The 12,222-nt window shown below is 50.1% G+C and overlaps 1 protein-coding gene across 7 annotated transcripts in view; it reads right to left on the reverse strand.

Annotated features, from left to right (window-relative positions):
* Positions 1-12,222, reverse strand: part of LOC143148316 (uncharacterized) — a 360,338-nt gene that overhangs the window by 59,913 nt on the left and 288,203 nt on the right. For all 7 annotated transcript variants that reach the window (XM_076314556.1, XM_076314557.1, XM_076314561.1 and 4 more), the window contains exon 13: positions 7,078-7,203. In XM_076314556.1, the coding sequence (XP_076170671.1) occupies positions 7,078-7,203 (126 nt within the window). The remainder of the gene's footprint in view (positions 1-7,077; positions 7,204-12,222) is intronic.

The raw sequence follows: 12,222 nt of genomic DNA on the forward strand, positions 1-12,222 counted from the left end.
GAATCTCATCGATGATTCGTTCGAAGCGTGCAAGACAGCGTGCCGAACCAAACCCTTCGTCGAGATTAAATTGTTCTCTTTGGTGGGCGAGTGGGAGGAAAATTCGCGAATTAAACGAAATACCGGTGACCTACAAATCCCGGAAGCGATTCCGCCTCGGTGCAAAACGATATCGTTGCAAATTGGCCTCGCGTTTGCCGTACAAGTACGGTTAACTGGATTCGCGAAGTAATTTTTAATTGTACGAAATAAGTGCAAGTTAAGTAGAGAAAATTAATTTTTTGGTAAAACGATCGCTAATTTAAAAGTCGACTGTTACGATTAGAAATATATTAAATTTTATCGAACGATCGAATTTTAAATGTAAATCGTTCGAATTGATATCACCGCGGCTTCGCTTAAGATGTATTTATGCATTACCGTCTTTAAAATTCATCGAAATATTACATTTCAAGATCCATCGTACAAATTTGCCTCCTACTTCCACGTTTCCCGAGCTATTCGACTTAATTGTTATCGGTCCATTCTGTATGCAAAGAGCCCCTAGAATGTAACTCTAACGAGAACGTTCGAATCGTTTCTTCGACGTCTCGAAAGGCCAGGAACCTGGTCGAACGACAGATGTTGCGTTTCGAGAGGGTATCTCGATCCACCCCGGAACGAATCTATCGAGTTTTAGGTGGGCGTTGCCCGCGAAACTAAGCCCGATTAGGCGATTAGGTCCTTTCACGCAACCAAACGACCGCCGCGAAGTATCGGGAGGGTCGAGCTAATAAAATTTGGGGAACGACGAGACGCAACCCCCGATTTCACGACTGCGAGCTCGTTCTTAGATAAGGTAGCCAATTGAATTCCCCGGTGATCGTTCATCGCGACCGGGACGGAATATTTTATAATTTGAATACAGAGAGAACTTTATCGATTTTCCGAGACAACTGTACGAGCTCGTATAGGGGAAAATAGGGTGTTGGCAATAATTTTTATCTACGAGCGTAAACGCGGTGCGCGCGAATTAATCGATTCAAAAAGAAAGAAATTACTTTCGTTCGATGAATCACCGCTTGCTTTGAAATTGTCCAAATTTATGGTTAAATCTATGGCTTGAAAAATAGAATAAAATTCTGCCCGTCCGTGTAGTACAGGCACTAGTGGTCGTAGGTCAACGTCGATTAGAATGTTTGTTCGTTCCGAGAAAAATGACTGGTCATTGGAAAAAAAGGAAAAAAAAAATGGTGGAAATCCAATTCTTGGAGAATCGATTAAAATTTGATACGTTCCAATTACCATATACAATGAACGCGGTCTGGCGCATATTTCCATGTTTATCGGCTAATTAGAAACGTTGCAGGAACGTGCGCCCGAATGAAACCGTCGCCGGTTCGTTCGGAGTGAATTTTGCTCGAGCCGGGAACACGATTCGTAATTTCCCGGGCCTCGAGCGGCGAATAATACGACGAGGCTAACGAGCATGACCGCCTTGTGCCGATTCGCGGATGTTGCAATCGGGTTTTCGAAACGATTTCCCGATCGCGATTCGTGACACGCGTCGACCGGATATAGCGCCTCGCAACACCGTTCCGCGAGCGGTGTTCGCGCGCTGATATCGAGGAGCGATACAGTGGAAAGTTGAGTCTGTCAATGGGAATCTTTTGGAAGGAAAATTACGCGAGAACCCGGGAAACGAGAATAGAATTGTAACAGGTTCCGATTTGACGTACGTTTTCTTCAATTTTCGCAGCCTGATCCAATAACGAGCGAATTTCGCGCGAACAGCGCGCTCAAAGTTACCGCATCGTCGATCGAAATCGTTGCGTCTGCTTTCGAAAGTTTTAGGAAGAGTAACGAACAAATAGAAACTTCGAAATGCAACACCTTTCGAGGCTTCTGGTATTCCTCTGAACGAGATGCTAATAGGTACGGAAGGAAAGTGTCGTATCCGTCCGTTATCGATACATTCTCGAAACGCTGCGCAGTTATAGATGGATCTTAAGGTGAACAATTTCCTCGCGGATGGAAAGAAAGGAAAAATCGTTAGTGTTACCGATTGGCCGAAAGACGAGGAAACTCGAAGGAAACGCAACGCGGGTCTCGGTTCGGATTTCTCTATCGAGTATCAAGAGAACCGTTCACCACTTTCACGATCGATCGGCGCGGAATTCCGCTCGGTATTCGCGAGAATCGGCATGCCGCATGACGGAATGCGGCTCGTTTTCGGCCGCGTGGTATTTCCTTCTGGGAAGAAACGACGGCCGTGATTTCACGGAGCGTCCCATTAAGAGGCCCCCGTGGACGCCTCGTTTTTATTCACGCCACGGACGCGTCGCCTCCTCCGTCGCGTAATTGGGTTACCAGAACGCTACGTCCAACGATTCCGCTCGCTAGCTACGACGATTTCTTCGACACAGTGGCGTTTTCCGGCGCGCGACAACGGTTCGTACTTTGCGGAAGCGTCGACCTTTACGATAGTGGCCTACCACGAGTACAGAACAGGGCTCCTCGAGCGAAAAAAAAAAAAGAAGAGAAAAACGAACGATAACGAGAGCCACGCGTTACAAATTATCACGGTTAGATCGGTCGTACGACCAATTGCAACCGACGTTCATATCGACCGGTTGTTTTCTCGCGCGATTTTGCACCAGTTTCCGTTATTTACGCGCGTGAAAAATCGCTCGTGTCCAAACGAGCTCCAATCGGAATCGAACGAATCTCGAAACGACGGACGTTCCCGTTTTCTTTCTCTCGCGAGCCGATAAGAATAAAAGAAAAACGCGACAACGTCCGTCCTTTCGATCGGTCGTATTTTTTAAACCGCGATCGTATCGACTCGTCGCACGACTTATCGTACGACAACCCCGCGTGCGTTACGATTATGGTAGAAACGGTACGTATCGAACAAATCGTACGATTTATCGTACGATAAATCGTAACGTGTACGCTCCGTATAAGGTTAAGCGCGCATCGTGCGCGGACTGACGCTGCGCAGCGTGAGCCCCGGTTTATTGCAACGATTAATTGTTCCGACGTGTCGGATGCTCGGGTGAAAATTTAAAGACATCTTCATCGGTCGTCGTACGATAAAAATAAAACCGTGATCGCGAGTAGCGGATCTCGATCGATAAATTTACGCGATAGCTGGACAAGTATTTTTCCACTCGCGTTCTTTCAAATACTTTCCCAAATTCGATCGCGATCGTCGATTAAATCGTTCACGTGCATTCGTGTCTTACGATTCGATCGTTTCTTTTCCATTTATATTTCCGGCGAGTATGATTAATGTAAACGCATCAAGGCGATGCGATTGCACTTCTCGAGGCACGCTTGCTAAATTATGTAATAGGTTGCTCGATAACTTTCGTCGTTCCATAAGAAACGGGGCTATCAGGTTCGTCGTTTTATTTTTCTAAAGACGGTACTACTGTTCAATGAACACGTATAAAGTTTCACCTAAATCCGTCGACTCGTTTGTGCATTTACAGTTGTCCAAAGTGCATCATAGTATTAGATTCTTCGGAAAGTCATTTCGTTTTTTTTGGTAGAAACAAAACACAACTTTTTTAGAATGTATAAACATTTTATTAAACTATATATCCTCCATTTTGGAAAACGAAATCACTTTCCAAACAACCCAATATTTTTCACAATGTCAACCGTCAAAACTGATCGAACGATCCAGTGTATACGAACGCGAAAAGGTTCGTACAACTGCTCGGAACGCGTGCAAACGTGGCAGAAAAATGCAATTCTATCCGTCGTTGGTTTCCTCGCGAAAAATGTCTTTCGTTGAAAATTCCGGAATTTCCAGCGTACCGAGCGTTCCCCTCTCGATGACACGCGCGTGTGCGCCTAGCCCGAGTGTCGCGTCGCTGGACAATTAGCGCTTCTCTTTCACCCGAAGAATCTCGGAGAAATTCGCGCGCTCGCGGAAAGCGAGAGCAGACCCGTGAACGCCGGAGGAATCGTCGGTGGAAACGGTCGGTGGCAAAAAGCTGCACGTTCGTTGATCGAGAGGTACGGTGAACCCGGTTAACGCTCGGCGCGGTAATCATCGCGAGAATTAGCAGCTTCGAAACCTCGGTGGGACCGAGCGCGGTCGAATTTGTGGCCGACCGAATGGAAAAAAAAAGAACGCAGCACGAGACGCGGAAGAACCGTCTACCGTAGACATTTTTTCGCCGGTTTTATCGTTGTCGGTTCAGCGGGAGGTCCGCCTTCCGACGCAACGTTAACATCGGGACGATAAAATTCGGAAACTCGTTACAGCGAGAAAGAAACGGTTAACCGTTCGGCCGCCAGAGAGATTGCACGATAATTGATATTACCGAAGGGGAGGACGGAGATTGTTCTTCTTTTGTACATCGGGCACGTTCGCTCTACTGTATCGGTTACGATGTAATATTCGGTACGAGTATTTTAATCGGCGCTCTTGGAAAGGTAAACCGTGACTCGATGAAGTTAAACTACAAAAATCGAGACATCTTTTGTACAATTGCGCGATGTACGCGAGGTGAGTTATTCGTGTTCGTATTTAGAACACACGTTCGGCGAAGTGTGCTCGAGCGAAAGTGTTTATCGAAATTATCGAATTCGTTCGTAATAAACTATTACGCGGTCGAATTCGCTAGCCGGTGATTAAAGTCCAACGGGCACTTTATCGCCTATCTCGGTACAACGATTTCCCCCTCTCTGTTGCTTTTGAATGGAATTGACTCTGCGCGGAGTACCGTAATTTGTGCGACGCGTCTATTGTGAATCGATTCGGGGGTTAAACCCCTGACGAGGAACGGCGATGTAAGTGAATTTCGAAAAGTCCGACTTCGAACAGATGTATCTGGACCGAACGGGGGGGAGTAGCCAGGATCCTCGGGCAAAAAGAATCTTATTTTCATCCACCCGACCGGTCGACTCCACCGGTACCTTTATCGTCGAATTAATTTACGATCATTTCGATTGATACGCTCTTTAGCCGGACGTCGGCAATTAACTGGATGCTCCAAATATCGGGTTCGCTCGATGCGCCGCGCCGCGACTCCGATCGTTTAATAATAAATCGGGCGATACATCCACGGTTCCGTTGGGCCGACCCAAATAATCGGTTCCCTCGTTCCTCGTTGACAATTATGACAGCGCGCGTGGGGTAGGGCACCACGATGGGGGTCATTGGGCCGACCGTGGCGCAAAAACCGTCCATGTACTTTGGATAACGATCCAACGCGCAGATAATTGACGCGGGCGCTACTCGAATGATTAACGTCCTGCTCGACGATCGAGATTCGTAGTTTTCTTTTTTTTTTTTCTTTTTTCTTCTCGCTGGATCGTTCGAGTGACGCGGCAACAATCGTTCCAGAGGGGGTTCGTCGCGTTCCAAAAATCGGAGAAACGAATCTTCGTTCCCCGCGATAAATATTTTGACAAGAAAGACGATTGAGAACGACCAAGAAACTATTTTCGAAACTCTCGATGTCGATCGTCTCCTGGTCAAAGCACAGGAGTAGTCCCTTTGATTAGAAATGTTGGAGAGATTTTACGTCAAACGATCAGTCGTCCGTGGATCTTCGATCAAAGCTTTAAGAATTGACTTGTCGAATCACAGTTGATACTCTGGACGTTGAATGCTCAGTTGGACTCCCAAAGTACAGAGTCCTCGTTGGAAAGCCAACGGTTGCAAGAAGCGACGAATCTTGCCACTTTCGGACTAGCTCAACGCCATTCGACCGACACGCGTTTCACCGATAAGCGACGACGAGTACGCAATCGCAAATCATCCTCCGGGATATCTGGTTAATTGCGATCCAAGGTTCCTCCGTAGTTTCGCGATTTCCTATCGGGAAAACGGAAAACGCTGAAAGCGGAGGTCACGTTGTCGCGTCCCGTTATCAGAGAACGGGAAGCCAGGTCGCTGGACAGAGAATTGCACGATCGATTGATAACACCAGACATCGGTATCCACTTAGGGTTCCCCTGGGTAACGCTAATCGACTCCCCCGTATAGATACGTCTCTAATTGCAAAACTTACCGGCGAGGTTCGCGGGTTCGGATCAACGGCCGCGATCGGAGCCGCCGATTGCAGTCCCCGTAGACGAGATTTCGACCGTTGGAACAGTCGGCTCCAGTCACGGGAGAAAAATAATTGCCGCGATCGTCGAGCTCGTGGACTTTACGAACCGTTTCAATTTACGCGGCGCGACCCGGTCGGTAGTGCAGCGCGCTACTTGGAGCTTGGGTCACCAGGTGGCGCCACGCAACTGGGAAATCGACTTACCGATCTTCCGCGATCGAGATCTATCGAAAAACGATTCGAATCGTCGGGTTTGTTTTTTTATTCGGGCTTCGATTTAAAAGTAAATCCGATACGCGTCTCGACACGTCGAGGTATCGTTTTACCGACGAGAGTGTACTGTACGAGGAAGTAAATTCGAGCGACTCGTTACCGACGGAACAGACCGGTCGGTAAAACAGTACCGATCTACGGATCGTTGTAAAACTTCTTCCCCGTGCGTGTTCGCGTGCTAGGAATTGGTAACAGGAAATGCGAGTCTTCGCGCGTGGAATTAGACCGCGCACGTAAATCTCGGTTACGTATTAGGAACTCGGTAGGCGCGATCCAGTCGCGTACGTTCCAACGAAACACGAGAGTCATCGTTACGTACACGATCGTCGAATCGGGCCAAATTAAATCTCTATCTTCGATCGGATCTATCGAACGACGAATAGTCGCGTTTCTAATCGCGTTCGGTGTATCGGGAGGTAATTTCGAAGGCGGGACCGATATCGCTGAATTTTTTTCTCCGGTCGTAGCGGTACGCTCGGTTTCTTCGAGCGTCGCTCCGTACGATAGTCGAGGGAAGTTTGCGAAATCGTCGAGAGTCCTTGCAGCTGTGCGTCTCCGCGGCTCACAAAGAGGCCTTTTATTATCTTTCGGTCATTCCGGCCGCCTCTCGGACGGAATTTCTTCCGTATCGAAGCGTGACGAAAGGCTCAATGAGACGTGAAAAAAGTGAAATCTCTCGGAGCATATATGGGCCGATTCGTCCCTGCTTTCGATTCCATTATCCAGCCGCGGGGATAGCGTTACTCACCATCGACGTGAAATAGAACTTCTCGAATTCCCTCTCGTGAAGCCGCGCCGACGTCAGATTCGTCGCCGCGTGTTGCGCGTGTTTCGACAGGATGTCCTCGCCCTTTTTGCACAACCAGGACAGCACCTGCAATTAGAACGAATCACCTGTTAGCGAAACTGTCCTTGGGTTTAGAAACGGCACCTATTTGCGCGTTTCATTTCTTTTTTGCTCCACACTCTCTTCGCGAACCGAACGTTTGCCTTAAAGAGTACCTTGCTCGTCGAGTCGTCGCATAAAAAATCATAGAAAAGTACGAAATAACAAACGATTTCACCTTTCGCCGATTCCGAACAATTGCGCGCGAAATCGAGACGCAAAACTCACGGTGTTTCGCAAGAAGGCAGGGTGTGCTCCGTTTTAATTGAGTTCGTTCGTGTCGGGTTACCTCGACTCGATTAACGCGTAACGAGTATTTTATGTAAAAACACGATCCCCCAACGACCTTCTCGCGATCTTTATTACGACCTTGACCCGACCTTTCCGATTAAATAACTCGATCGAAACAACGTCGACTGCCCCCTCGAGCAACGTCGCCGCGTAACGAGGAATTTCGAGCGTGGAATTCCCACGCGAAGGGACACACGCTCGGCGATTCGAGCTCGAATTCAGTTTTCGATCCGGGCCGGTGGTAGCTCTCGACGTTGAAATACGCGCACCGGGGCACGGTTACGATTTCAGAGCGCGCAAAACGCGTTACCGCCTCCCCGATACACGGTTGCAAAATGTAACGCGACGGGACAGTGAGTAATTAGCGTCTGCTCGGATTCGTTAAATAATTAAGAACGGTTACAGCTGTTCCGTTGGCCGACAGCGCCGGGGCTCCGGTTATTTATGAACAGCGTCGTAGATTGCACGTAAAACGCTCGAATAAACGACAGTCTAGCTTCTATTTTACGTTCGCCGCGTTCCCACAATAAACGCCGCCTTCTAACCGCGCACGAATCATTTATTAATAGAAGATCGAGATAAAGACCGACCCTCGTTTTATTGCCCAGATTTTATTGCCTCGCGGACATCGTGATGTACGATGTTTCCGTAACGACGTTCCCACACTTCGTACGCGCGGTGATATCTCGGAAAATCAACGACGATTCCCGCCCAATTCGAGACTATTTTCTAGAATTCGTCGACAAGGCTCCTCGAACCTCCTCGTGTCATAATTTCACCTACGAGCGGCACGCGCGGACCGTTTTCTAACGTCGACGAGCAATTCTCCGTCACGTGTCGCCTTCACGTGTCCGATCTTGACATTCCACGGTGAGGTAATTTGCGAGTACGGTTCGAGCGGAACGAAAACTCTTACCAGGGGTGTGATTACTTTGCGTCGAAACAAGGTGTACACGTAAAATGGAAATGAATTCCACGAGGACCATTTAGCTCCGATCGAGCTCGAAACGAACGTTCGCGCGGTAATTACGCGGAAATGCAAACGCGCTGACGGACATTGTTTCCCCATCGACTTCTCCCTTCTCTCGACAACCCTGAACCGCACATTCCGTGTGGAAACCTCCACCGAAAAGAGAGAACTCGTTCCCGCGAGAAAGCATCTTTTTCCTGCGACACGGGTAGTCGTTCGGTGATTTTCCACGCTGGAAAAATCGAGTCTCCGTCGAGATCGTCTCACCTGTCGATCGAAGCGTTACCCTTGGAGGCACCCTCGTCGAGGGGATCCACGGTGCTCGTTCGGTTCGATAATTAGATCGGCCGGTACGGGCGTGTCACGCGTGATTAATGATTCGTCGTTGCGCTCGGACGTGCCGGCGAGCGAAAAGTACGCGAGAATAATTAACGGGAGCAGCCGGAGAAGAAGGAGGAGGAGGAGGAGGAGGAGGAGGAGGAGGAGGAGAATGGCCGGGCCGATGGGACGGTTGGAAGGAGAGACAGAGTCGTCGGCGTCCTCGAGGTTCCCAGCGATCGACGAGGAACGGAACACGGGCCCCGATGAGAAAGAGAAAGAGAAAGAAGAGGCCCGTTTCCGTCCCCGCTTCTTCGTGAAAGAGAGGGGGGAGGGGGCCCGCGAAACGACTCTTCGATCTCGTGAGCAAAGCTGCCGTTTTTCGGGTCACTGGGCCGCGTTAGGTGGACGACGATCGAATATCGTCGGCCAGAGGCGTGGAACGTCGCGGCGCGCCGAGACGAGCGAACGAGCGACCAGACCCGCGATTAATTCGCCCGAGATTTGGCTCGACGTTTGAAAAAGTGTGCCGGTAATTGCCGGCTCCGGAGCCCGTCCAAGTAGGCGGAGGTGAACGCTATTAAGGAACAATCGATCGGGGCGAAAACAGGAGGCAACGCGTTATTGTCTCTGGAGAGTAGAAAGTGGTGGAGAGAATTAGGGTTACGTACGAACGACCGAGAATACGAAGAATCGACTACTACGCGTTCCGTATTTCCAATTTGTAACCCGAGCTGGAAGCGTATTCTTCGCGACCACGGTTTCTCGAGCGAGGTGACGGGCTGGTCGGAAGAACTCGCGCTCGGGGACACGGTGCGCGCGTCGAGTTCGTTTCGAGGGTGTTCTGCGCACACCGTACCCGACACGTGGGAGCCTGCCTTTGGACTCTTGCGTCGATCGATCTCGAACACCGGACAACCGTTCGGATTCCCATCTGCGTCGATCCGGCATTGGAGTCGATAACTTTTTCTAACCGACCGACCAGAAAATGTCTATTCGAAAGTAGAAAGTAATTTCGTGCTGCGTACCGTTTGCAAAAAAGTCTTTATTCCGTCGACCTTGAATAAAATAATCGCGCAAAAACCGTGCGTCCGTCGATCCCGTTGAAAAAGTTCCGCGAACGTTTCGAAGGCCCCCACGGTACGTTATTCGTGCGTAGGTCGGTCGACACGGTATCGGTCTCGTGGCTAATCCCGAGGGACGAGCGCGGAAACGCCAACCACGTCCCGTTAAGGGATACACACGCGGGAACCTCTTCGATCATAAGAGGTCCGCGCGGGTTATGCGGGTCACTGGGCCGCGGTTAAGCGAACGACGATCAAATACCATCATCGGTGGGCCGTGTGCACGCGTCCGCCGCCTCGTCCAAGTGCAGAAGTGTGCAGAGGTGCGCAAAGGTGTGCAGGTGCGAGCGGAGAAGCGTGTGCAAACGAGCGTCGAGCACCGCCGGTGCCACGACCCCGCGCGCGCACTCCGCGCGTTTTATCTCGCCTTCGCCTTTGCCTTTGCCTTTGCCTTTGCCTTCGTCTTCGTCTTCGACGTCGTTGTCGTCTTCGTCGTCGTTGCTCGCTCGCGCGCGCATGTTAAGACCGTGTAAACACGCGCGAGTGTGCACGCCTAACGGCCGATAGATAGGTATTTAGGTTCGCTCGCGGCGCGAGCCCGCTTCCGCCTGCGGTGCATCTTCTCACGAGCGGACCGCGCTCTACGCGCGATCTTATCGCTCGCGGGGAATGCCCCGACGCCGAGGACGCGGAGTCGCCGCCGCCGCCGCCGCCGCCGCCGCCGCTTCGTATTAATACCGACCGCGTCCTAGAGAGCTCTCCTCGCCTTCTCGACCGTGAAATCGATTTTTCAGCGCCCGGTGGAACGATTCGATCCGTCGAACCGCGTGGGTGTTGTTCGAGGGCTCTCTTTGTCCGAGATTGGGGACTGGAAGACCACCCGAAGATCACGATTCCCGATAGCGGCCGTAACTTTATTTCTCTTCGGACCCGGAATTCGATCAGATAGCCCGGGAACGACTCAAGTAGGAAGAATTTGATGGAAACCCACGCGGTGTAAATTAGTCGGTGTCGAGAGCGATCGATAATACCGAGCCGGAGGATAAGCTTCTTCGGTCTGAACGTTGCTCCTCCCCTCTTTGGAAAAATTGATATATTTTGGGAGGGAACGATCGCATAAATTCTCATACGTAGACTCGACGACAGCGGATACCCTTCTCTGTGAATTCTTCCAAGAATTTTACACCGTATAATGTGTCTACGCGATGCGAGCACTCCGTCGGAGACTATCGGTAGCCGACCATCTTCCTCTCGTCCTGCTCCTCGAATTTAATATTTCAGTATTTTTATTTTATCGCAGAAACTACTCTTTACCGCGAACAGTTCCCTCGGAAAACTTTACCTCCTACCCTCCTCGGAAACATTCTAGACGAAACTACTCGTTACTCTCGATGCACCAACGAGGAAAGAAATTTTGGTCTTTCGTCTACCGTAGCAGCGATTCGATTCGGTCTACTTTTCGCTCGTTATCGATCGACAGTAGTAAGCGAACCGTAATCGTTGCCAGAGGTGGGTCCGCGATACCCGAACTCGGTTTACCTTACAATTACCAGCAACTCGATTCGTATCGCGGTTCGCGGCAGCGAGTAAACGTCCGTTTACGAGCACGAGAAATAAGGCACCGAATTTTACGAGGAGCATTCGGCGCTCTTATCACGGAAGGGGACACTTTTGTTCCAGATAAATACCGACGGTACCTTTTTCCTTGGCCCGATGAAGACCTTCTTCTCCGTAACGATGCACCTTCCCCGAACACACGCGTTTTACGATGCCGCCCGGTTTGGTTTTCGGGACGAGCCTCGTTTTATCGTCCCACATTCGGTGCCGCGGACGAGATGGAAAGGACGTCGAACCAGGAACACGATCGCTTAGCTCGGAGACCCGTCGAGACCCAAATTTTTACCCGCGACCACGGGGTGCTCGAGGCTCGCTTCATCTCCCTTTCACGCGACCCTCGTTCGAATCGAACACTTTTATACCGATCGGCGCGAGGGACGATGCTCGCGTGACTCGAAACGAAACTCTGTCGCGGGTGTCGTTACACGATCTCTGAAAACTTCTCCGAAATTCGAGAGGCTCGTGAAACGTAACGTGGGCGCGAACACAAAAGTGTCATCGCCTCGAATCGATTACGATAACCGAATCCTCGCACTCCTCTCGGTCCGTACCGTATCGAATAGTTCGAACGTGCTGCACGAGAACGACGATCCGCAATACGTAGCCGCGTTGAGCGAACAAAGTTCCTTGAACTCGATAGAGACTTAATTTTTCCAGCAAAAAGTACACCCAAGTTGGACAAAGTCAAAATTTTTTATCTTCCCGGCTGAGTTTATTTTCCGGAAGAAATATTTCACGTTTCATGCG

This window comes from Ptiloglossa arizonensis, chromosome 6 (genome assembly GCF_051014685.1).
Source record: "Ptiloglossa arizonensis isolate GNS036 chromosome 6, iyPtiAriz1_principal, whole genome shotgun sequence".
Classification (NCBI taxonomy): Eukaryota; Metazoa; Arthropoda; class Insecta; order Hymenoptera; family Colletidae; genus Ptiloglossa; species Ptiloglossa arizonensis.